The sequence below is a fragment of the Microcebus murinus genome, chromosome 17, assembly GCF_040939455.1.
Source record: "Microcebus murinus isolate Inina chromosome 17, M.murinus_Inina_mat1.0, whole genome shotgun sequence".
Classification (NCBI taxonomy): Eukaryota; Metazoa; Chordata; class Mammalia; order Primates; family Cheirogaleidae; genus Microcebus; species Microcebus murinus.
Genome location: NC_134120.1, coordinates 17,286,847 through 17,311,236, shown reverse-complemented (window position 1 = coordinate 17,311,236; position 24,390 = coordinate 17,286,847). Strand labels below are relative to the sequence as shown.

Genomic DNA, 24,390 nt, shown 5'->3' with positions numbered 1-24,390 from the left:
ATGTTATCTTCAGAAACCCACTTCAAGGCTGGGCGTGGTGGTCACGCCTGTAATCCTAGCACTCTAAGAGGCCCAGGCACGAGGATTGCTCAAGGTCAGGAGTTCGAGACCAGCCTGAGCAAGAGTGAGACCCTGTCTCTACTAAAAATAGAAAGGAATTAATGGCCAGCTAAAAATATATAGAAAAAACTAGCCGAGCATGGTGGCACATGCCTATAGTCCCAGCTACTCAGGAGGCTGAGGCAGGAGGATCGCTTGAGCCCAGGAATTTGAGGTTGCTGTGAGTTAGGCTGATGCCACGGCACTCTAGCCCAGGCAACAGAGTGAGACTCTGTTTCAAAAAAATATATATATATATATTTAGGGGTTGCATGGGCAATATATGTAACCTTAACACTTGTACCGCCATAATATGCTAAAAACAAAAAGAAACCCATTTCGCCTATAAAGACACACGTGGACTAAAAGTAAACAGGTAGAAAAAGATATTCCATGTAACTGGAAACAAAACCCCAGCAAGAGTAGCTATATTCATATTAGATAAATTAGATTATAAATCAAAGATTATAAAAAAGACAAGGAAGGTCACTGTGTAATGATAAATGGGTCAATTCAACACGATAATTTAGCAAATAAAAATATCTATGCATTCAATACCAGAGCCCCCAATTATATCAAACAAACATTAATAGACTTAAAGGGTGAGATGGACTGCAATACAATAATAGAAGGGGACTTTAACACCCCCACTCTCAGTAATTGACAGATCACCCAGACAGAAAATTAACGAACAAGTAGTGGAGTTTACCTACCCACTAGATCTAATAGGCCTAACTGATGTTTACAGAACATTTTACCCAACCGCTGCAGAATACACATTAATCAGTACATTGAAGGTTTTCTGCAATAGACCATATCTTAGGCCACAAAACAAGTCTGTACAAGTTTAAAAAATTAGAAATCATGTCAAGTATCTTCACTGACCATAATGTTATGAAACTAGAGGTCATTAATAAGAGGAACCTTGGAAAATACGTAGACACATGGAAATTAAACAGCATGCTCCCAAATGACCAATGGATCAATGAAGAAATTAAGAAGGAAATTACAAAAATTTTTGAAGCAAATGAAAAGGAAATACAACAGGGTTGTTGTAGTGAAGATGTTGAGGCCTCATTGGATTCTGGATGTACTTTGATGGTATAGCCACTAGAGTTTGCTGATGGATTGGGCTGTGGAATGTGTGTGTGAGAAGGACTTAACGGTAATTCTAGAGTTTTGGTCTGTGGAGCTATAAAAATGGAGTTGCCATTAACCGAGATGGGAATGATTGTGGGAAGGGCAGGTTTGGGGAAGACCAGGGGCTTACTTTTAAGACATACCAACTCTGAGAAGTTTATTTATTAGCTACCCAAAGGGAGATGTCGAGTGGGAAGCTGAATATGTAAGTCTCACGCTATAAATTGGGGAATTGTCAGTGTAAAATCCAAAATCTAAAATACTCCAAAAGTCCAAAACTTTTTGAGAACTGACCTGATGCCCACAGGAAATGCTCATTGGAGCATTTCAGATTTCGAATATTTTGGATTAGGGATGCTCAACCTATAAGTACAATGCAAATATTCCAACATTTAAAACAATCTAAAATCCAAAACACTTTGGTCCCAAGCCTTTCAGATAAGAGATTCTCAACCTGGAGATGGCATTTATAATAAAATATTATTATACTGTGAGACTTGATAAGATCATTGAGGGAGGGAGTGTTGCCAGAGGAAAGTTCAAGCATTATGTTCTAGGTATGTCAACATTTAAAGATTAAAAAGCAAACAAACGAACAAACATAAAAAAACACATAAAAAACTAAAGCCAGAGAAGTAGAAACAAAGTCAGGAAAGTATGAAGAGTTGGAGGCCAGGTAAAGAAGTTTCAAGGAGGGAATATGAACTATGTGAAATGCTGCTGGTAGGTCAGTCAGGTAAGATGAGGTTCAGGGTTTGACATTAGATTTAGCAATGATGAGGTCATTTGTGACCTTGTCAAGAACAGTTTTTGTGACATGCAGGGAACTTTTCTGTAGTAGATAAGGAGAGTAATACTATAAATGAGGACACTCTAACTTGGAGTGGTCACATATTCTCTCATAACTTAGAGCTAGGAAATGGGGGAGCTGGGTTCTTCCCAAGACACCTTCACAATTACCCAGCATATCTTACTGATTCCCAGAATATTGTGGCAATTCAACTTCTAATTGGGGGAAACATGTTTGCTGCTTCTTCTTCTGGGTAGTTTAATTCACTTTGTATACAATGAGTAATTTCAGTGTTCATTTTAGAGTTTTGATGGCAATGTGAGGGAAAGAAGTTGGAATGATTGGAGTTGCAAGTGAGAATAGAGATGAGTGGCAGGAGAAAGTCGAAGTTGGTTCTACCGAATGGAATCTCTTTACTCTAAAAAGTAAAGATTTGGTGGGCATAGTTTGTTTTTAGCTTTGTCCGTGACTCATGAAATTGATGTAGGTTGGTGATGAATAGAGCATAAGTAGAATGGTTTAGACATCCTTAATGGCAGCTGCAGAAATTTAAAACATGATTTATATGCCTCAAAATCTATGAATCACTGTTAAAATTGTGATTTATTTTTGACCAGATAGCTCCACAGTTCTTCAAAACCTGTTTCTCTTATGCTCAGAGCTGTTTTAGCATTAAGAAATAAGTGTAGTCTCCTGTTGCCATCTGCTCATTCCACATGTTCTTTCAAAACTAAATATCGGAACTTCTTTAACAAAGCAGCCCTAAAATGCCAGGTTCATTGAGGATACAGTATATTTCTTGCCACTCAAATAAGAAAGTATAGTCTTGTCAGCTGCTTAAGTGTTCACAAGGTTGTGTCCCTTACAACTCATAAATTCCAGACCCCTTTGTTATAAGGAACCAGCTGAGTAATTTCTTTAGTGCATTTTTATGACCTAGCTATCTTATTGCACCACAGCAAACAAAGTCTTCAATATCTGCTTCAGTTTTTTTCAAGTCTTCAATAAATTGGTGGCAAAGGCACAAGCACAGAAGAACATTCATAATCTTAACAATCACGTCCATCACACTGTGATCTTGACTTGGACAGGCTCTTTCAACAAATGATGTAGGAATGTTCTCTGAAAATTTGCATAAGCCTCTACAAATTTGTCTTTCTTCTTTCATTGCAGCTGTGGCAAGTACATTTAGCTATTTAGGGTTTAGTCCTTGCTTCTCATATTCCCCATTGGTTGGTAGGTAGCTGAGGCCTGCTCTGGTTCATGTGTACCTGTTCTCATGAGAGAAAATTTGAGTTTATTTTTGTCTGCAAGTCACAGGGGGCCTGCCTGGGCACAAGAAGTACACAGATTGAGAAGATATTGAGTCTCCTGTGACAGTGCCTGTGTTCCTAGGATAAAATACGTCTTGCGTTTGCATTTGAGAGTTAGAAAACAATGTGGAAAAATTAACATTGATCAGATACTAGATTTTTCACATATAATCTTAACTGTTTTATAGCTTTTAGAAATCACATGTGATATTTACCAGTATTACATGGGATATTACTGAACAGGATGATTTTTATCTGAGTATTTCTCCATAGGTCATTGATGGGTTAAATTGGAAATAATCTGGTAGTCACTGCCTTAATCAAATGGTCAGAGGTAGCATTATTGATAGTAGGACAATGTGCCATTACATGCTTCCTGTGGTGATGCAGTGTGATGTATACAAAATCACCTATGGAGTATTCTTTCCAAAAATGTTGACTTGAGCCAAACGATGGCTTTATATCCAAATTCCAGTTTATAGGAAAACAAGTGATGGAGGAAAAAGGTTAATGACATTTAAAAAAAAAAAAAAGAAAAATCTAAGATGTAGACCATTCTGCAAGCAATTGGTTTGGTTTCATTCTTAATATGAAAAAAATGAGGTAGGATTGTTTTGGAACTAAAGAGACCAAAGAGATATCAATATAATAGCTGTTTTAGTCTGTTCAGGCTGCTGTACAACATACCACAATCTGGGTGGCTTAAACAGCAGAAATTTATTTTCTCAAAGTTCTGGAGGCCTGAAGTCCCAGATCAAGGTCAGCTGGGTTTATTTCTTGTGAGGGCTCTCTCCCTGGCTTGCAGACGGCTGCCTTCTCACTGTGTGCTCACGATTGTAGAGAGGGAGAGAGCTCTTCTATCTCTTCCCCTTCTTAGTAAGGGCACCAGTCCTATCCCAGTAGAGTCCTACCATTATGACCACATTTAACCTTTATCATCTTCTCACAGGCCTTATGTCCAAATATAGTCACTAGCGTGGTTTAGTGCTTCAATATGTGAATTTTGGAAGGACATAAACATTCAATCCATAACAACAATTACATACAGTAGATAAAATTTGAATTTTTTTTTACATATTTGGAAAAAAATTTATAAAAGACCTTTTGTAGATAAAGTAATTTGAATACAGATTGGATTGTAGATGTAGGCATTCTCTGCCATATACTCCTTAGTCCTGAATCTATCTATTTGCGTTCTCTTTAAGCTAAGGAGCATGTGTGTTTTTTAATGCTTTATACATACTTACTTACTTGAGAGAAATCATCTTTGGTGATGTAATTTAAAACTGAATGTTGTCACCATGGAAAAGTAAATTCCTTCCAGATTCTCTTTTTATAAATGTCATTGTTAGGTATGTCATTCACCAAGAACACACTGTTCCAAATTTATTAAAATTGGCTTATTGCTTAGTTTTATTCTCTAATATCAAATAGGAATATGAAATAATTGTTAGTGTCATGGTAGTTTATGAAACTATCATGAGACAGAGTTTTATTAATAGGTAGTTAACTTTGAATTTTTTTCTTTAAATTATGCCTTTTACTTTTAGCAAAAAAGATGAGGTTTTGGGGAAACAAACTGAAGAAAACTATGCATTCTAATAAAAAATAAAAGATATAATATAGATTCTTTTTAGTAAGCATTCCAGTGTCACTCATAGTTTTTTACATGCTTCATTTTCTCTTTAGTGATGAGTTCATTTGATTGGCCATCTGTTAGGCTATAGGTGACCACTGATGTCTAATAAGATCTAGCAGTCCTCTCTTCTGTGGAGCCCACTTTGACTATTCTAGTATTTCTTTCTCTCTAACTTATCAGAACTCCTATTATTTAGGGCTTTAACCACACAGTTTATAACATTTAAATATTTTTTACCAACTGGATTTTAATTTTGTTATGTGAAGGAATAATTTCCTTACATTTATGCTATCCTGCAAGAGGTACACTCCATTACTCATTAATTGATTATTATCTCAAATTTAAGTCCCTTCACCAGAAGCTACGTTTTTATTATGGAGAAATGAGTTTAAAAATGAATTCTTTTTTCTTTCTGGTTTCAGAGTTCGCAACAAACATTCATGACCTTTAGGGATAATAGGTTTGGAGTAAATGTGGTTAAATGAGTTTCTCACTGAACATACTTTTTTTAATGTTTAGCACCATGTGAAATAGTACAGAGTTTTTCTTTGGCGTTGGTGTTTATTACTGGTTTGGAGACTTAATGCTATTTGGAGACCTCATTTGTCATTGTGAAGAATAATTGATATTATATATATACTTGTATTTATATATACAAATAATGGTCGGAATTCCCAGGACTTAAGCAGTTCTTCATAATTATTGTCTAGTGGTAGTAGTATGGGCTGTATATACTAAACTTTGCAAGAATAATTTTTATGTTTGACCTGTCTTTTTTTATGGAGACAGACAACTTGGGATCAGAAAGTCAGAATTTGCATTTGGGTTTTATGACTTGTTAGTTCTGTGTCCTAGCTTACACCTCAGTTTCTACTCTGCCAACTTCAAAAGACTGTTTTGAGAATCAAAATGAAATAGTGTACATAAAAGTGCTTTATAGACTGTAAAGTGCTAAATAAATATGAGGTACTAAAGTCATTGGCCTTTCATTAGTAAATTTTAAAAATTATAAATGCCTAGGGGTAAAGACCTGTGTCTTATTTTATAAGCACCTTAATGTGGAAGTAGTTATGAAAAATCTCTCATTTTGTTGGGGGGGAATAATAAATATCTAAGTACCTAAAATGTACTACCAGGAATATATGCTTATTTCCAAATTGGAAATACAACTTGGCTTCATATATAAAAATACATAACATGTTTTAGAGAGAAACACTGTGATATCTGACATAATTTTTATAACATCTTCAGGTTTGAAAACACAATGGCAGGAAACAGCCTTGTTCTACCCATCGTTCTTTGGGGTCGCAAAGCACCAACACATTGCATCTCAGCAGTACTTTTAACAGATGACGGAACCACAATTGTAACGGGATGCCACGATGGACAAATATGTCTCTGGGATCTTTCAGTGGAACTGGAAGTGAGTATTTTAAATGCCTATTGTACATTTTAAGTGTAAGAAACTACTTATTGGAAGATAACAGAGCCCCAGAATAACACTTGGGCTCATAATATATTTTCTACAAAATATGTTTTGACTAAAGTTGGTAGTATGCAGATTGATTATTTACATTTTCCATCAGAGTTGACTTCTGCTGGCTTTGGCTATTTTGAAACATAGTATCTGCCCTAAGTGGCTTAATATATGTTGCCTTTTAACAAATTAAAAAAAATATATATAGACGTTACATTTAAGAGTTTTCAAAAGATAATAACCCACACTGAAGGAGGTTTCCAAAGAAGTATTACAAAACAGTTTAAAACATTTAAAGCTTCTATGATAAATGCTTTAAAGAAGGCATAACTTTTTATAAAGTGTAAGTTTTGTTGTATTGATATTTGAAATCACTATGTGTTTATTGTCATTCCTTACTACTGTGGAGTGCTCCATGTGCTCTGCTTCTAGGCCTCTCAATGGGCAGAGCTAGGAAAATATGATTTGGGGATATGCGCGCGCGCGCGCGCGCGCACACACACACACACACAAATTCTCACTGATACCTTCAATTCTAATATAACATCACTGGGTATATCTTCTTTACTTCTTTCCATATTTGTAATGTTACCAAGCAATCAATAGGCTCACTACCCAATGCACATAAAAGCCAATACCATGGCACCAGCCTTTGATAAAAGAGAGGCTTTACTACAAGTCAGCTGGCAAGGAGACAGGAGAAAATGCTTTCAAGTTTTCTCCTGGGTCTGGAGGCTTGGTGAGATTTTATAAGCATAGGTAATGAGGTGTGATCTGATTGATTCTTGCAATGGGGTGATGGCAGAAGGCTTGCTCTGACTGGGCCATGCCATGGGGGGATGTCAGGGCTCTATCTGATTGGATCCTGGATCCTGCCATGTTGTGTCCACTTCTTAATTCAGTCCTCACACCTTAGTCTGGTCAGAGCACTTAGGTTCCACCTATGGTTGCACACTTGGTTCATCTGGCCATGCTAAGATCACATTACCTTCAATCTGGGGGTCCATGGCAACTGAAAAACAACTTATAACTTTTACATAAAATTGAGCCAGATTGGTCTGATGCAATTACAATAACTCCCTTCTCTGACAACTTTTCCCAGGAATTTTCTGTAAAGGGGAACAGAGTGGTAGCTGGTATGGAATGTGGAGTCAAGAAAGGTGATTTTTTTAATTTCCTTTTTTGGATAACAGCCTTATTGAGATGTAATTCACAATCCAGATAATTCATCTCTTTAAAGTTCTGACTTCAATGTTTTTTAATATGTTCACAAAGTTGTACAACTATTACCACAATTTTAGAACATTTTTATCACCTCAAAAACAAACTCTGTGCCCTTTAACAATATTCTCACACCCCCAAGGCAACCACCAATCTACTTTCTTTTGCTACAGTCTTGCCTATTCTGGACATATCATACAAATGAAATCATATCAGATGTGGTTTTTATGACTGGCTTTTATCACTTAGCATAATGTTTTCAAGGTTCATCTATGTTGTAACATGTATCAATACTTCATGTCTTTTTATGGCCAAATGATTTTCCATTTTATGAATATATCAGATGTTATCAGTTGACAAATATTTGGGTTGTTTATGTTTTTGACCTTTATGAATAATGCTGCTATGAACATTTGTATACGAGTTTTTTATTTTTATTTTTTGTGGACATATGTTTTCATTGCTCTTAGTCATACATCTGGGTGGGCATCTTGCCGGATCAAATGGTAACTCTGTGTTTAACCATTTGAGGAACTGCCAGACTGTTTTCCAAAGTGACTGCACTATTTTACATTCCTATCAGCAATATATGAGGGTTCCAGTTTTTTCACATCTTTGTCAACAGTTGTTACTGTCTTTTTGATTCTATCTATACTATAATGGGTATAAAGTCATATCTCATTGTGATTTTGGTTTGCATTTACTTGATTGCTAATGATGTTGAACATCTTTTCATGTTCTCTTTGGCCATTTGTATATCTTTTCTGGTGAGAACTGTCTATTCAGAATGTTTGTCCATGTAAACTTTTTTTTAAAATTAAAAATCTTTTCCTTTGCCTATTTTAAAATTGAATTATTTTTCTTATTTGTAAGAATTGTGTATGTATTCTATATTCAAATTTCATAACAGATAAATGATTTACAAATATTTCCCCCCATACTGTGGGCTGTCTTCGCTTTCTTGGTAGTATCCTTTGAAGCACAAAGTATTTTAATTTGGATGAAGTATAACTTATCTATTTTTCCTTTGTTTGCTTATACTTTTGTTGTCATATCTAAGAAACCATTGCCTAATCTAAGGTCATGAACATTTATCCTTGTGTTTTTTTATAAGAGTTTTATGGTATCACCTCCTACATCTAGGTCTTTGAACTATATAAATTAATTTTTATATATGGTATGAGATAGGGATCTAACCTCATTCTTTTGCATGTGGCTATCAAGTGATCCCTGCACTGTTTGTTGAAAGGTCTGCTTGTTCCTTATTGAATGGTATTGGCACTCCTGCCAAAAATCATTTGACCATAGGTGCATGGGTTTTATTCTGGACTCTCAATTCTACTCCATTGTTCTATATGTCTATTCTTATGTCATATTACACTGTCTTAATTACCATTGTTTTATATTAAGTTCTGAAATTGGTACCTGTGAGTCCTCCAATATTTCTTTTCTTTTTACAGTCTTTCCCTGGCTGTTGTCCAATATTTAGATATAATTTTTCATATATTTTCCATTTTTCTAGATTTTATGGTAGGAGTAAAGTCCAGTTCTAGTTACTTTATTATGACTGAAAATGGAATTTTCCAGCAAACTCATTTACATTGGAAGTAAAGCAAACTATTGACAAATTTTGTTTTTTTGGGGAAATTAAAGGATCAACCAAGAGTATTTTTTCCAGTAGAAGAATACTAAATTTCTATATAGAGTTGGGGTTGGATGTATGAGAAAATTTTGGATACATGGGAAGACTTTCTAGGTCTAGTCCAACCACGAACAATGATTAAGTTCGCAAAACTCAAACTGAAGATGAGTTTGTCTCATGTTGATGGACAAGATGAATTTGTTTGGAAATATTTTTTGGTCATCACATACTAGAGTCACAGAAGAATCTCAGTACTCTTCCCAAGAAATATTTAATTTTGAACAATTTAGCTTTCCTAATATATTGGGATAAGTGGTTTGTGAGATGGACACCATGAAGGGTACAGAAGGGACTTAAAGATATTGGTCATATTCTGTTTCTTAAAATGTGTATTGGGTTTGTGGCTATTCAATTTATTCTTTATATCTTATAAATGTTAGAAACATTATCAATATTTGTATATGTTAAATATTTATTTTAAAATGTATCCTCAAGTAACCTGAAGCAACAGCATGTCATTTGGTACAAAGTAGTATTTAGGGGCTGATTGCCAGGCTGTTTTAGAATAGTGGGTCTTTTTTTTTTTTTTTTTTTTTTGAGACAGAGTCTTGCTTTGTTGCCCAGGCTAGAGTGAGTGCCGTGGCGTCAGCCTAGCTCACAGCAACCTCAAACTCCTGGGCTCAAGTGATCCTTCTGCCTCAGCCTCCCGGGTAGCTGGGACTACAGGCATGCACCACCATGCCCGGCTAATTTTTTTATATATATATCAGTTGGCCAATTAATTTCTTTCTATTTATAGTAGAGACGGGGTCTCGCTCTTGCTCAGGCTAGTTTTGAACTCCTGACCTTGAGCAATCCGCCCGCCTCGGCCTCCCAAGAGCTAGGATTACAGGCGTGAGCCACAGCGCCCGGCCAGAATAGTGGGTCTTTTAAGCCAGCCTTTCTATTAAGCACTGTGTCACTAAATCAGTGGTCTGTGAAGGTTATTAGTTCCTGACAGTTAACATTGATACTGTCATTTGGGAGGGTACTGTCTTCTATTTTCCGTATTTGGAGATATGAATCCAGAGATTCTATAATTGCTTTCAGATCACTGAAGTTATTTCAAAAAGAAGTGAGGCCAATTACTGTGCTTTATATACTAATTCAAATTCTTAACCTGGTTTCTCAGTATGCTAGAGCTTAGTGCTTAAGACTGCCTTGGTTTGAATCCTAACTCTCTGTATGATAGTGGGCAAGTAGTGTCATCTCTTTGTCCAATTTTGACCTCAGAACTACTTGGGTAGGTGATTGTGAGCATTAAATGGATTAAAGTTCACTGTTTTGCTGCTCTTATTTTTTGTTCTTAGGTTTCAGTGTTCTGAGTAATTCTTTTCAAATTTATGTCTATATATTTATATGGAATATTTAACAGGATATCTAGTTAAAAGGTAAATTTTTAGATTTGGTACTCACACCAACATATTTTTGCATTTCTAGATTAATCCTCGTGCCCTGTTATTTGGTCATACAGCTTCAATCACTTGTTTATCTAAAGCTTGTGCTTCTAGTGACAAACAGTATATTGTGAGTGCATCTGAAAGTGGGTAAGTATTTTCTTATTTACTTTTTTTCTTCATAAGTCTTTATAACTAGTACCAGTGTATTGTAAGTAGGGGGATTTTTTTTTTTCTTCTGGAGTATCTTCTAAATGAATGCTTTTCATTATCTAAACCAAAAGGAAGATATTTGAAATATGGTTTTAAGGATGTAAATTTTACCTCTGTTAATGTTTTTTTAATACTTTGATTGTAATTTATGGTTATGTCTTTTTTTCTTCCTTATTATTTGAGAAACTCAGAATATTGTAAAAGTTAAAGGATGATCATTAATATTAGTATTTTTCTTGAGTTGGCACACCACTTTGAGATTTCCTTAAAAACCTGAAAAACACTGAACTAGACCAGTGTAAATTTGGAAGATGAAGCCATGCAAAAGTCCATGCAGTTGTATTGATGTATGTTAGTACACTGACGTAACTATTTGTGTTTCTAAGTCTCAGAATGTAGCTTACTTTTGGAGAGGTAGGTTATTGAACAGGAGTTGTAGGGGTACAGTGTGAGGGGTTTTTAAAACATTTTGATGCTTAGAAAATTGATATATTTATACAATATGCTATTGAAGAGAATTGGGGAACTTAAAGAGAATTATATAAGAAATTGTTCTCTACCTCAAAGAGAACCTTGTGTAATTTTTTGGAACAAGAAGAGGCAACATCGGGTAAAAATATAGTACCTTTTGGTCAATTAAAGGATAATTCACATTAGAATGCATATTCTAAATTGAGTGTTCCTTGAAAAATTGTTTTCTATAAGGTGAGATATGGAAACTAGCATCTTAAAGAAAACCCAAGTAATATTAGGATCATTACTTTTCACTAGTACCCTAGTTTTCTTCTGTTAAATAAGTCTCATTTTTTCAAAAGACAAGGCATATTGACATTTCTGATTTTCAACATTATATCTTTAGTTTGTTATGTAAGTTTTTTTATATACATTCAACAAAATTGCAATAAATATAGTATCAAAACTGGAATATTGTATTTAATTTGCAGAGGTTTGGAATTCAGTTGACTTTAACTTTTATTTCTTTTTTGCAGCACTAAATTTTCTAGCTACCTTGACAAATCTCAGTAGTTTAAATTAAAAGTTTATTTCTTGTTTTTGTCACTTGCCTCTTGTGTATGACTTGGGGGCTCTGCTCTGCTTTGTTGCTATCCTTATGTTTAAGTTCACGGTGAGGAGGGGCACCCACTATCTGAAGCAGCCACCCTCTGGAACAGAGGCATAGAAGAAAGTTCTGGAAGGCCTTACATCAGTTCTGCCCAGAACTGCTTACAAGACTACACCAACGAAAAGGGAAACAGGAAGTGCAGTCCTACTATGGGCCCAGAAAGGCTGGGGGTTGAGGTGGGGGCTTAGCAGGCTGTAGTGGGGGTTGATGATGGATGGGAGGACTGGAAATTTTGATGAACAGCAATAATGACTATCCACCACTTTTTATGAAATATATTAGTTTTAAAGGAAGGTTAATTTTAAGCCACTGCAACAAAGTTGAACAGTACTTTTAAAAATCAGATTCAGGCTGGGCGAGGTGGCTCACGCCTGTAATCCTAGCACTCTGGGAAGCCGAGGCGGGTGGATTGTTTGAGGTCAGGAGTTCGAAACCAGCCTGAGCAAGAGTGAGACCCCATCTCTACTATAAATACAAAGAAATTAATTGGCTAACTAATACATATAGAAAAAATTAGCTGGGCATGGTGGCGCATGCCTGTAGTCCCAGCTACTGGGTGGGGGATGGCTGAGGCAGGAGGATTGCTTGAGCCCAGGAGTTTGAGGTTGCTGTGAGCTAGGCTGATAGCACGGCATTCACTCTAGCCTGGGCAACAAAGTGAGACCCTGTCTCAAAAAACAAAACAAAACAAAAAATCAGATTCAAAGCTGGCTATTATTTTGTTTTCTAGAGAGATGTGCCTCTGGGATGTGAATGATGGCAGATGTATTGAATTTACAAAATTAGCCTGCACACATACTGGCATACAGGTTAGTATCTATTTCTTTGACCAAGCACAAATTATTACAACTATACAATTAATTAAAAGATATTTTTAAAACATTGACCCAGTATTTTTAAAACATTGAGCCAATATTTTCATATGAAAAATGGTGGGGAAAGGTAATGGAAGGAGAATAGAATTGGAGTGGTAAAAATATTCCTCTTAAGATGGTCCAGTTGGGAAGCTAAGAAGGGAGAGGACATTGATGGGGAAAGATGTAGGGTGAGCCAATTGCTGCTTCTGCTGTTTTGAGCTCTCCTGCTTGTCCAAGTTAGAGTCCCTTTACTACTTGGGAAAGTGCTCTAGTTCTCCAGTCTCCAACCCCTGGGCTGTGGCTGGGTACTGGTCCATGGCCTGTTAGGAACTGGTACGTGCATCACCGCCTGAGACCCTCCCCAGCACTCCCCCACCCCCGGCGCTGTGCGTGGAAAATTGTCTTCCATGAAACCCATCCCTGGTGCCAAAAAAGGTGGGGACTGCTGCAGATTCTAAATAATTGAATTCTTTCTTGCAGAAGCCTTTGTGATTCTGTTAGTGATTGGCACAAATTGACGTACTTTTTGGACCATATCTTTTTGTTGCTCATGCAATTGGTCCTTGGGCACATTTTAAGACTTTCTAACTCTTCAGAAAAAATGTCCATTTCATGTGCCTGGCTTAATATGTAGAGTATTTCACAGGAATTTGTAGTTTTTGACTTACATTCTTGATATCCTTTCTTACTTTTTCATAGTTGTCAAATTCTATGTGCTTCAGTTTACTCATTGTTTACTATGATTAGTGTTGGGAAAATTATGAATTATATAGAAAATGTGATCAGTTATGTTCTTAATGGGGAAGAAAAGGGAAGAGAACTCACATTTATTGAGCAAATACTGTGTAGGCATTTCTTGTATTGTGTTTCATTTATCCTCCCCACACCCTTACAAATTAAATAGGAATGTATCATTTTATATATAAGGAAGCTGAGACCCCGATTATAATATGTATGAACATTAATCATCCTTCTAAATTTTATTTGGTCATAACTAGTAATTATAAGCCTATACTTTCACCTATTCCCATTTATTTAAAATTCATATTATTTTTGTGACCCACCTAAGCTTCTCTTTTGATTTGATTTTTGAGGCTGATTTTATTAAGCTGTTTTATTAATTCATTCAACAGTCCTGTTTTAGAAGCTAGAGGGGGATAAAAAAAATTGTCACATTCTGCTCCAAAAAAGTTCAAAAACAAGGATAAAATGTTAGGAAAAGAATAATTTTTGTTAGATACTTAAATATATTAATATAACTTGATGTATGTGTATGAACAAACATATGTATACTATGCACCATATAGTGAAAACCTGAAAATATTATTGAAGAAGTTGTGCATTTAGGAGAATATCATCATAAGCTTGGTGAATACATATTAGTCAAGTATCTAAACTAAAAGAGAACATTTAAAAACCTCTTTCCTTTTGACATGAATTTAGTTCTACCAGTTCTCTGTTGGAAATCAGAGAGAAGGAAGGCTTTTATGCCATGGACATTACCCTGAAATCCTCGTTGTGGATGCCACTAGCCTTGAGGTGTTATACTCCTTAGTATCAAAGATATCACCAGACTGGATTAGCTCCATGAGTATTATTCGATCCCACCGAACACAAGGTCAGTATATTATGCATTGTAGGATCTTTGGCACCGTGACTTAACATTTAATTAACTGTAAAGTTATTTATCATAAATTAATAATTTTGGCTATATTTTATTTAAGAAATAACTGCCCCAATAATTTATGATCTTTCTCCTCCTCCATAAAGTGGTCTTTGATTTAATTAAGATTTAAAGCATTAGAGTATCTCCATTCCATGGGTTAAATCAGGAGCTTTTGGGTGATTTTCTGAGGTAGACCAAGAATATCTTAACCCTTGGGGGAATGGTGGGAGGAACTGTAGTTTTACCTATATATTTCTGGACCCTGGTTTTGTCACTTGCTTAAGAGGCATAGGAAGTGTTTCCATTTCATATAGAGATAATGAAAAGGGAGGAAATTATACACAATTAAAGTTAGTAAAAGTTCCTGGTAAGTGCCTGGTATATAGTTGACACTCAATAACTATTACTACCTTTTCTTCATTTCTGTTAAAACCTTTCAGTAACAACCATTAGAGCAAAAGTAAAATTGTTCGGGAAAAGTAATTAATGCTGAATATTGAATGTGTATTCTTATGAGTCTTTTTAAGAGCATTCTTTTTCTCCCAAATGCCTTCATGGCTATGCTACATGCTTTCTGTAAAGGCTGACCTATAACTACCAGAACCACTATCACCACCACAAGGACTTCATTTATTGAGTGCTCACAGTATCAGTCGCCATGCTAAGCAGTTACATATGATCAATTCTCACAATACCCTGTGTGGTGGGTACTGCTGTTATCCATCATACAGATGAGGAGACTGATGAGGTTTAGGGTTGTGGAGTCTTTGCCTAAGATCACAGGGTATGTATGTGGCTGACTGGTAGCCAGATGGACTCCAGAGCTGTTATGTTAACCATTGTGTTAGCATCGTTTCCCATTAGTGAATTGCCTTCAATTTATGGGAACTTTCCTTTGTAACCTCTTAGGGTGGGAAATTAGCTCATAGCTTTTTATTCAGTAGCCATTCAGCAACTATTTATTGAGCGCCTACTATCTTCCAGGTGCAGGGGATTGAAAATATCTATGGGTCTCAAATTCTAGTAGTATGTTTATACATCATCTAGAACAGGTGTCCTCAAACTACGGGCCGCCTAGCATATTTATCCAGCCCTCTGGGTGTTTTTGCCTCCGCTGCCTGTCCTCCTTAGCAGCTGACTTGTCCTGGGCCCACAGTGTGCACTCTCCAACGGTCTGAGGGACAGTGAACTGGCCCCCTGTTTAAAAAGTTTGAGGACCCCTGATCTAGAATGATGTGTAATATAGACAAATGACAGTTCAAGGCGTAAAGTATGCAAGGTGGAGAAATAGGACAGAGAGGAAAGCAGTGGAAGGGCTTGAGGGCAGTAGGACGGCTGCCCAGATCAGATGAAGTCTGATCTAGGATTTGGGAGATGAGGAGGAGTTTGTCTGGCAGACGTGGGAATCAAGATGTTTCTGCCAGATTCCAGAAAGAGTTATACAAAGGTGCAAAAGCATTAAAAAGTATAGGTATGTGTGAGAAACTATAAATTATCTCTTTCTGGGGCAGGAAGTCTGAGAACAGTGGTGGGATATGAAGCTGGCAAAGTTGGCAGGGAACAGGTCAGGCAGGCCCTTGTGTGTCAAGGAATTCACCCTGTGGCAGATTTGTACTGTAAAGGGCCAGGTACGAGGTATTTTAGGCTCAGGAGGCCACACAGTCAGTGTTTCAACTACTCAACTCTACTCTTGTAGCATAGCACAAAAGCAGCCATAGATAGTATGTAAATGAATGAGCCTGGCTGTGTTCTAATAAAACTTCATTTGCAAAAACGGCCAGTGCACTGGAGTTGACCCACAGCTGTAGCTTGCTGGCTCCCAGTGTGGATGATGGGTGGTGTCTGGTAAGAATGCTGGAAGGGCCTGGGCGAGGTGGCTCACGCCTGTAATCCTAGCACTCTGGGAGGCCAAGGTGGGAGGATTGCTTGAGGCCAGGAGTTTGAGACCAGGCTGAGCAAGAGTGAGACACTGTCTCTACTAAAAAGAGAAAATTAGCCAAGTGTCATGGTGTGCACCTGCAGTCCCAGCTACTCTGGTGGAAGCTGAGGCAGGAGGATTGCTTCAGCCCAGGAGTTTGAGGTTGCAGTGAGCTATGATGATGCCACTGTACTCTAGGTGGGGTGACAGAGCTGTCTCAAAAAATTAAATATATAGAGAAGGAAGGATGGAAGGAAGGAAGGGAGTAAGGGAGGGAGGGAGGGAAAAAGAAAAGAAGAAGAGAAAAAGAATGCCAGAAGGGATTTATGTTTTAAAATATCGCTTTGATGGCATTGTTGAGAATAGATGAGAACAAACCAGTTAGGAGATTATTATAATAGACCAGCTGAGAGTGGTCCAGGTCTGAACTAAAGCAATGACTGAGGGAAGGGAGTGGATGGACTCTTTACATTTCCCACCTGCAATTCTCCAGAGTATTGGTTCTGAAGTTTGTTAATAGGTGTTAGTGAAAAAGGAGGACTCTCTAATCAAATATAATTGGGATATGTTTGATAAAATAATATTGAGCAAGTTTCTTTAATGTGAGACTATCTTAGGTTTTTTATGCATATTAGAGAATTATTATTTTATTCCTGAGTATAACAGTGAAAATAAGATTCAGTTTAATTTTCCAGGCAATGGGAAGCCCATTATATATATATTTAATATCAGTTAAAATCAGTGCTTTCTTTAAAAAAGATCTTTGTGACTAAGCAGTTTGCACATTTTGAATTTTTACATTCACTCCATATATGTATAAACTGTTGTCTGAACAGAATAGAATCTAACAGAAAATGTTGTGTAGTCCTTATAATTCTAGATGTTATCGATTTATAATGTTGCAAATATGTAATTTTAATCTGCACTTACTATTTTCTAGTCTATGGATGTTTGAGAATTTTAGATATATTGGTATGTTGCTATAAATTCTCTGTACAGGGATCATGGAAATGTGGTAATCAGTGCATTCCAATGCCTATGTTTCCTAGGGAACTATGCAATGTGGTAAAGTTTTTACTTAAAGATAACCAACAATTCTTTTTTTTTTTTTTTTTTTTTTTTTGAGACAGAGTCTCGCTTTGTTGCCCAGGCTAGAGTGAGTGCCATGGTGTCAGCCTAGCTCACAGCAACCTCAAACTCCTGGGTTCAAGCAATCCTTCTGCCTCAGCCTCCTGAGTAGCTGGGACTACAGGCATGCGCCATCATGCCGGCTAATTTTATATATATATATATTAGTTGACCAATTAATTTCTTTCTATTTATAGTAGAGATGGGGTCTTGCTCTTGCTCAGGCTGGTTTCAAACTCCTGACCTCGAGCAATCCGCCCACCTCGGCCTCCCAGAGTGCTAGGATTACAGGTGTGAGCCACCGCGCCCAGCCAACAATTCTTTTAATAACAATAATAACTAACCTTTATTGAGTATTTAGCATGTGCTGAGTGCTATACCTGAGGTGTATAATTTTATTTTTATAATAACCCATTAGAGTAGGTACTATTGTTGTTCATTTATATTTGCTTCCAAATAAGCAAATTGAATTTGAGATCAGTTATTTAAGTTATTCACAGTTCATTGGTTAATTAGAGAAAAAAATGTGATTTTGATTTTAATAGACAAATCTCCCACTCTGGAGCCTGCATTAGACTGCTTTCTGATGTTCATCTTCTCAAAGCGCACATATGTTACCATGACAGATCCCTTAGCCCAAACTTAATGAATTTAGGTTTCATATCATGTCTTTCTCTTGATCATAATCTGTGGAGGATGTACTGCACAATACAATGTCTGGAAGGCAGGCACGGTACTTGGGAAAGGGAAGGAGATGAGTGCCTCGAAGAAATAAAGCAACTGTGTCCTTCCCTGATAAATAGTTGAAATTTGTGAGTTTTGAAGAATAAAAGTTCTTTCTTAACATAGTAATGAAAAACATTTGAAATTACTGAAAACCTGTTGATTAGAAATAAAAAAAATAAATTCAAAATAGCTAGAAACAACTTTCTTTGAATTTTAAATTGTTGGTAATCTTTATTAACCTATGTCTCAAAATTGATTTTCCGTTTTAGAAAATAGAGAATTATGATTTTATGCAAATTATGAAACATCCAATTTTTTAATTTCATTTAAGTGAACCATCTTAATGTTTTGAAAGAAAGCATCGTGTTCGTAACCTGGGCTGCTTTTCTTTTCTTGGTTTAGAGGACACTGTGGTAGCACTCTCTGTGACAGGCATCCTAAAGGTGTGGATAGTTACCTCTGAACTAAGTGGCATGCAGGTAAGATGGAGGAGACCGGGAATGATATCTCCATTTTTATTCTTATGCAATAAAATCTGAAATTTTAATAATGATATGCCCCTCCCTTTCCGAAGGGGGAAGGAAGAAGTTATTCTTTTTCAATAGTTTTCTTATAGACGTAGTATAGAAGATCCTCTAGTATGCCGACTGTGTGAGTGAAGTATTTTTTTCACTTTTGATGGCAACATCTGTTCTATCGAGAATATAAAATAGAGAAACATAATGCACAGGATATGAAGAGGAGAAACACAAAAGAGGTGGGGTTTTCCTCTACTGCTTCTGTTTAAACTAACTCAAAAGAAAAAAAAATAAAACAAACCACCATAAAAAATATACAGAGCCATTTTTAGTCCTCTGTCTCATTTCTTGAATTCCTTGTTATTTTCTATGAGTGGGAAAGATCAAGTTTCTGAAAATGTTGATACTACCCTCTTCAAGCTGGGAATTTTTAGGCTTCGAATCTGGGAGAAGCTAGATGAATTGAGTAGTTTTTTTAAAAAAATTTAAACAAAAGCACAAATAGCTACATAAATTATGATTAATGCAGACTTTTATCATCTGTCATTGCCAGAGTGATGACACTCTAATTCTCATCAGGATTTAAATCTTGAGAATCTTTGTAGCTACAACACGTGTGCCCAGCTGTTTCTAGGGTATATTTTTGCTTTTTACTACCTTGGCTTTTACCTGAGGGACTAAAATGATGAACACATCAAATGGTGCCTTTATTTCATTTTGTTGTCTTTATCTTTGTGTGATAATTTTAATCGACAACTGAGATATTCCTAAAGTTTTACAAATCTTTCTCTTTTCAGGATACTGAGCCAATATTTGAGGAGGAATCCAAACCAATTTATTGTCAGAATTGCCAAAGCATCTCTTTTTGTGCATTCACACAAAGGTCACTTTTGGTTGTGTGTTCCAAATATTGGAGGGTAAGATAACTACGTATATATAAGAATCTGTATTTTATATCCTTCAAGATAATTGGTTTATAAGACTTCCAAAGATAATCCTAAGGAAGTGTTTGGTGCCAGACTATTTTAGGCATTTAGAATTCTTGTCTGTTTTTTTTTTTTTTTTTTTTTTTGAGACAGAATCTCACTTTGTTGCCCAGGCTAGAGTGAGTGCCATGGCGTCAGCCTAGCTCACAGCAACCTCAAACTCCTGGGCTCAAGCGATCCTGCTGCCTCAGCCTCCCGAGTAGCTGGGACTACAGGCATGTGCCACCATGCCCGGCTAATTTTTTCTATATGTATTAGTTGGCCAATTAATTTCTTTGTATTTATAGTAGAGACGGGGTCTCACTCTTGCTCAGGCTGGTTTTGAACTCCTGACCTCGAGCAGTCCCCCCGCCTTGGCCTCCCAGAGTGCTAGGATTACAGGCGTGAGCCACCGCACCTGGCCAGAATTCTTGTCTGGTTTTGATACCATATTTTGAAGAGTTGGGATGTGGCTATACATAAGTTGTCTTTTTTAATTTTGGTTCATGGAATGATTCCATTTGTGACTATATTGATCTTCATTCTACTTTTTGCTACTGTTTTAGTCATGATTTTATCAGTATAACATAAACAGTGGTAGTAAGTTTTCTGAAAGTTGGGTATTTCTTTGTAGGCTGTTATTATACCCAGTTATCTTTTTTTTTTTTCCTGGTTTCTTAGAATTGGGAAGGTCTTCCTTTGTCACTTCAGAGGTAATGATGGGCGAAGTATATTACCTCCACATTGCAAGACTTTAATATTTCAATAATAGGAAAATAGCATGTTTTGATCAGTTGTTCTCTGCCTTGCACTTTTTCCAAAGCTTTGCATGTATTATTTATTTTAATCCTCACGACTCTCTGAGGATAGGTAGATTAGTTATTTAAACCTGCATAACAAATTACTCTCAAACTTAGAGATTTAAAACAACAAATATGAATTACCACCTATTTTCTATGAGTCAGAAATCTGTGCATGGCTTAGCTGGGTACCTGTAGCTCAGGATATCTAACAAGGCTGCAATCAACGTGTCTGCCAGAATTGCAGTCTCATCTCCAGGCTCAACTCAGGGAGAATCTGCCTCCAAACTCCCACATGTGGCATTGTCAGGCCTTGGGACCCACTCACTGTTGGCTGGAGACGTTAGTTCCTTGTTGTTCTTCCTCTGAGTAAGTAAGCAAGAGAAGGTGTACCCAAGACCTACCTAATCTTAGAATTGAGATCTTGTCAAGTCTGCTGCATTCTATTCTCTGAAACAGTCACAAAATCCAGCCTGCACTCAAGAGAGGGGGGGAGAATTACACATGGGTATGAATACCAGGATTTGGGATTCTGGTGGGACCATCTTAGAGTCTGCTTACCATGGTAGGAATTGTTACTTTCCCTATTTTACAAATGAGGAAACTGAGGCAGGGGGGACCGATAACTTCACAAAGGTTGTACAAGTATTAGTGGAGTTGGCTGAGTTACAGCTCTGGTAGTCTGATTACAGCAGCTGCTCTCATTATTACTCTGTTGTATTGCCTCACTCCGTGCCTAGAACATGGAGTGGACTGGTTTCTTGAGCCTACAGGGCAGGGGACTGGGCCATACGGTGGAAGGACTTGATCAGGGAAGAAGCATCTTAACCTTTCCTTGTCACTGCTACTATTTTAGAATAAGTTTGGAGAGGAAAAGCTAGCAGTTGCTTGGTTAGAACAGGCTACAACAGGGTCCTTCCTTTGTCTTAAAATTTAAAATACGTGCAAATAGTAATAAAAGATAGTGCAAGAGGATACAGTGAAAAGTGTGCCTCCTGCATACCTTTTTCCCTGGCGCTTCCCTGTCCCTCTTAGAGGTAGTAGTAGCATCTAGTACCGGTTTCTTGTGTGTCCATTATAAGCCTTTTATAATTATGTGGGTAGCCTTTTCTTCTTTCTTTTTAAAATGCATATGTAAGAGTGAAAAGGCAACCCACATAGTGAGAGAAGATAGTTACAATATACACATAATATGAAGGATTGTTCAGTATTATTTAAAAAAACCCTACAAATCAAGAAGACAAATACAGACAATCCAATAGGAAAACAGACAAATATTTTATAAAAGAGAAAAGCCAGATGGCCAGTAAATTTATAGGAAGGTGCTTAGCTTCATTAATCATCATATTAAAACAATACTGAGATACTACAACCCACCAGAATGATTTTTTTGGGTACTTATTGTTGTAAACAGTTTTCAATTTTCATAATCAAATTATTTATGGTTTCTAAAATAATTGTGACATGTTTTAAAAGGGTTTACCATAAGCTGAAAATTTTTAAAAATTTTCCTTTCCCCATTTTGTATGATTTTATCTTATATACCTTTGAATCTTTAATCTGGAATTTATTTTGTATAAATTGTGAGATGTAGATCCAACTTTATTTTTATTCCAGGTAGGATAGTTCTTTTTTTTTTTTTTTTTTTGAGACAGAGTCTCGCTTTGTTGCCTAGGCTAGAGTGAGTGCCGTGGTGTCAGCCTAGCTCACAGCAACCTCAAACTCCTGGGCTCAAGCAATCCTTCTGCCTCAGCCTCCCGAGTAGCTGGGACTACAGGCATGAGCCACCATGCCCGGCTAATTTTTTCTATATATATTAGTTGGCCAATTAGTTTCTTTCTATTTATAGTAGAGACGGGGTCTCGCTCTTGCTCAGGCTGGTTTCGAACTCCTGACCTCGAGCAATCCGCCCGCCTCGGCCTCCCAGAGAGCTAGGATTACAGGCGTGAGCCACCGCGCCCGGCCTAGGTAGGATAGTTCTTGATGCCATTTATTGAATAATTCATTTGTTGTTGTGCCTTGATAATGTACTATATTCCTAAATTATTGGAATCTGTTTCCAAACTTCCTGATTTGTCTATCAATTCATGGATTAATATTGTATTGTTTTAACTTATATAGCTTTAGTTTGTTTTAATAGATAATAGGACTAAAGGGCTGGTCTCCAATTTATTTATTTATTTATTTACTTACTTACTTACTTACTTACTGACTTTACTTACTTACTTACTTAGTCTCACTTTGTTGCCCAGGCTAGAGTGAGTGCTGTGGCATCAGCCTAGCTCACAGCAACCTCAAACTCCTGGGCTCAAGCAATCCTTCTGCCTCAGCCTCCCGAGTAGCTGGGACTACAGGCATGTGCCACCATGCCCGGCTAATTTTTCTATATATATATTAGTTGGCCAATTAATTTCTTTGTATTTATAGTAGAGATTGGGTCTTGCTCTTGCTCAGGCTGGTTTCAAACTCCTGACCTCGAGCTATCCGCCTGCCTTGGCTTCCCAGAGTGCTAGGATTACAGCCATGAGCCACTGCGCCCGGCCCGTTTCCATTGTTCTTTCTTGGACTTTTCTTGGCTATTACTGTAGTGCTAATGTTATATAATGTTAAATATTATAGCAAATCATGTTAAATTCAGCTAGGATTTGTTCTAACTTCAAGGCTTTACACAAACAACTTCATTGTTTTCTTTAAAGAAAAATAAAATTAAAACCAAGCCATTGAAGAATGAAGAATTACTTGTGTCTTCTCGGGAGGTTTTCTGACAATATAGGATGGACTTTTAGCAAATATTGAAAGTAGTAGAAAGAACAATTCTGTTACAAATTATAAGACTAGGGATTTTAGTCCTAGCTTTATCATTTCCTGGACACATGACTTTGAGCAGTTGATAAAATCCTTATTTGTGTCAGTTTCCTGTCCATTAAGTAGAGTAGTAATACAGCCTATCTATCCCCTGCAGTAATTCTAAGGGTCATATAAGATAATGATTGTAAAGGAGGTTTGTAAAGATGTTCCTTACAAATGTAAGCCCTGATAAGGTCAGTAGGTTTTGTTGCTGGTGAAATTATAGGAACTAGACCAGACATGGTGGCTCATGCCTGTGATCTCAGCACTTTGGGAGGCCAAGGCAGTAGGATTGCTTGAGACCAGGAGTTCAAGACCAGCCTGAGCAACATAGAGAGAAACCATCTCTACACTATATATATATATATGTGTGTGTGTGTGTGTGTGTGTGTGTGTGTGTGTATGTGTGTGTGTGTATATATATATATATACATACATACATATATATTAGCAAAGTGTGGTAGCACTTGCTGGTAGTACTAGCTCCTTGGGAGGCTGAGTCAGGAGAATCGCTTGAGCCCAGGAGTTCAAAGTTGCAGTGGGCTATGATTGCACCACTGCACTCCAGCCTGGGCAACAGAGTGAGACGCTGTCTCTCAAAAATAAAATAAAAAAGGAAAAAAATCATAGGGACTTGAAGTTTGTGTGATAATGACCAAATAATAAAAGTGAGTCTCTTAACTTCTATTTGTAGTGTTTTAGAACATTGACAAGATAAGGTAAAGCAAAGTAATTCCCTTAATTAATAAGAGTTATTTTGATATCAGCGTTTACTGTTAGAAATGTTTTTTCCTGGACATAGAAATAAAACAGGACTCATAAGCCTGCATTCCAGAGGTTGATTCCCTATTGCCATTCTTTGATAGAGTACT

General features: G+C 36.9%; 1 protein-coding gene across 4 annotated transcripts in view; it reads left to right on the top strand.

The window, feature by feature from the left end:
* WDR7 (WD repeat domain 7) overlaps positions 1 to 24,390 on the top strand; it is a 315,698-nt gene that overhangs the window by 10,353 nt on the left and 280,955 nt on the right. For all 4 annotated transcript variants that reach the window (XM_012745467.3, XM_012745464.3, XM_012745468.3 and 1 more), the window contains exons 2-7: positions 6,233 to 6,404; positions 10,801 to 10,907; positions 12,824 to 12,902; positions 14,394 to 14,568; positions 18,791 to 18,867; positions 19,704 to 19,823. In XM_012745467.3, the coding sequence (XP_012600921.1) occupies positions 6,246 to 6,404; positions 10,801 to 10,907; positions 12,824 to 12,902; positions 14,394 to 14,568; positions 18,791 to 18,867; positions 19,704 to 19,823 (717 nt within the window). In that variant the 5' untranslated portion in view covers positions 6,233 to 6,245. The remainder of the gene's footprint in view (positions 1 to 6,232; positions 6,405 to 10,800; positions 10,908 to 12,823; positions 12,903 to 14,393; positions 14,569 to 18,790; positions 18,868 to 19,703; positions 19,824 to 24,390) is intronic.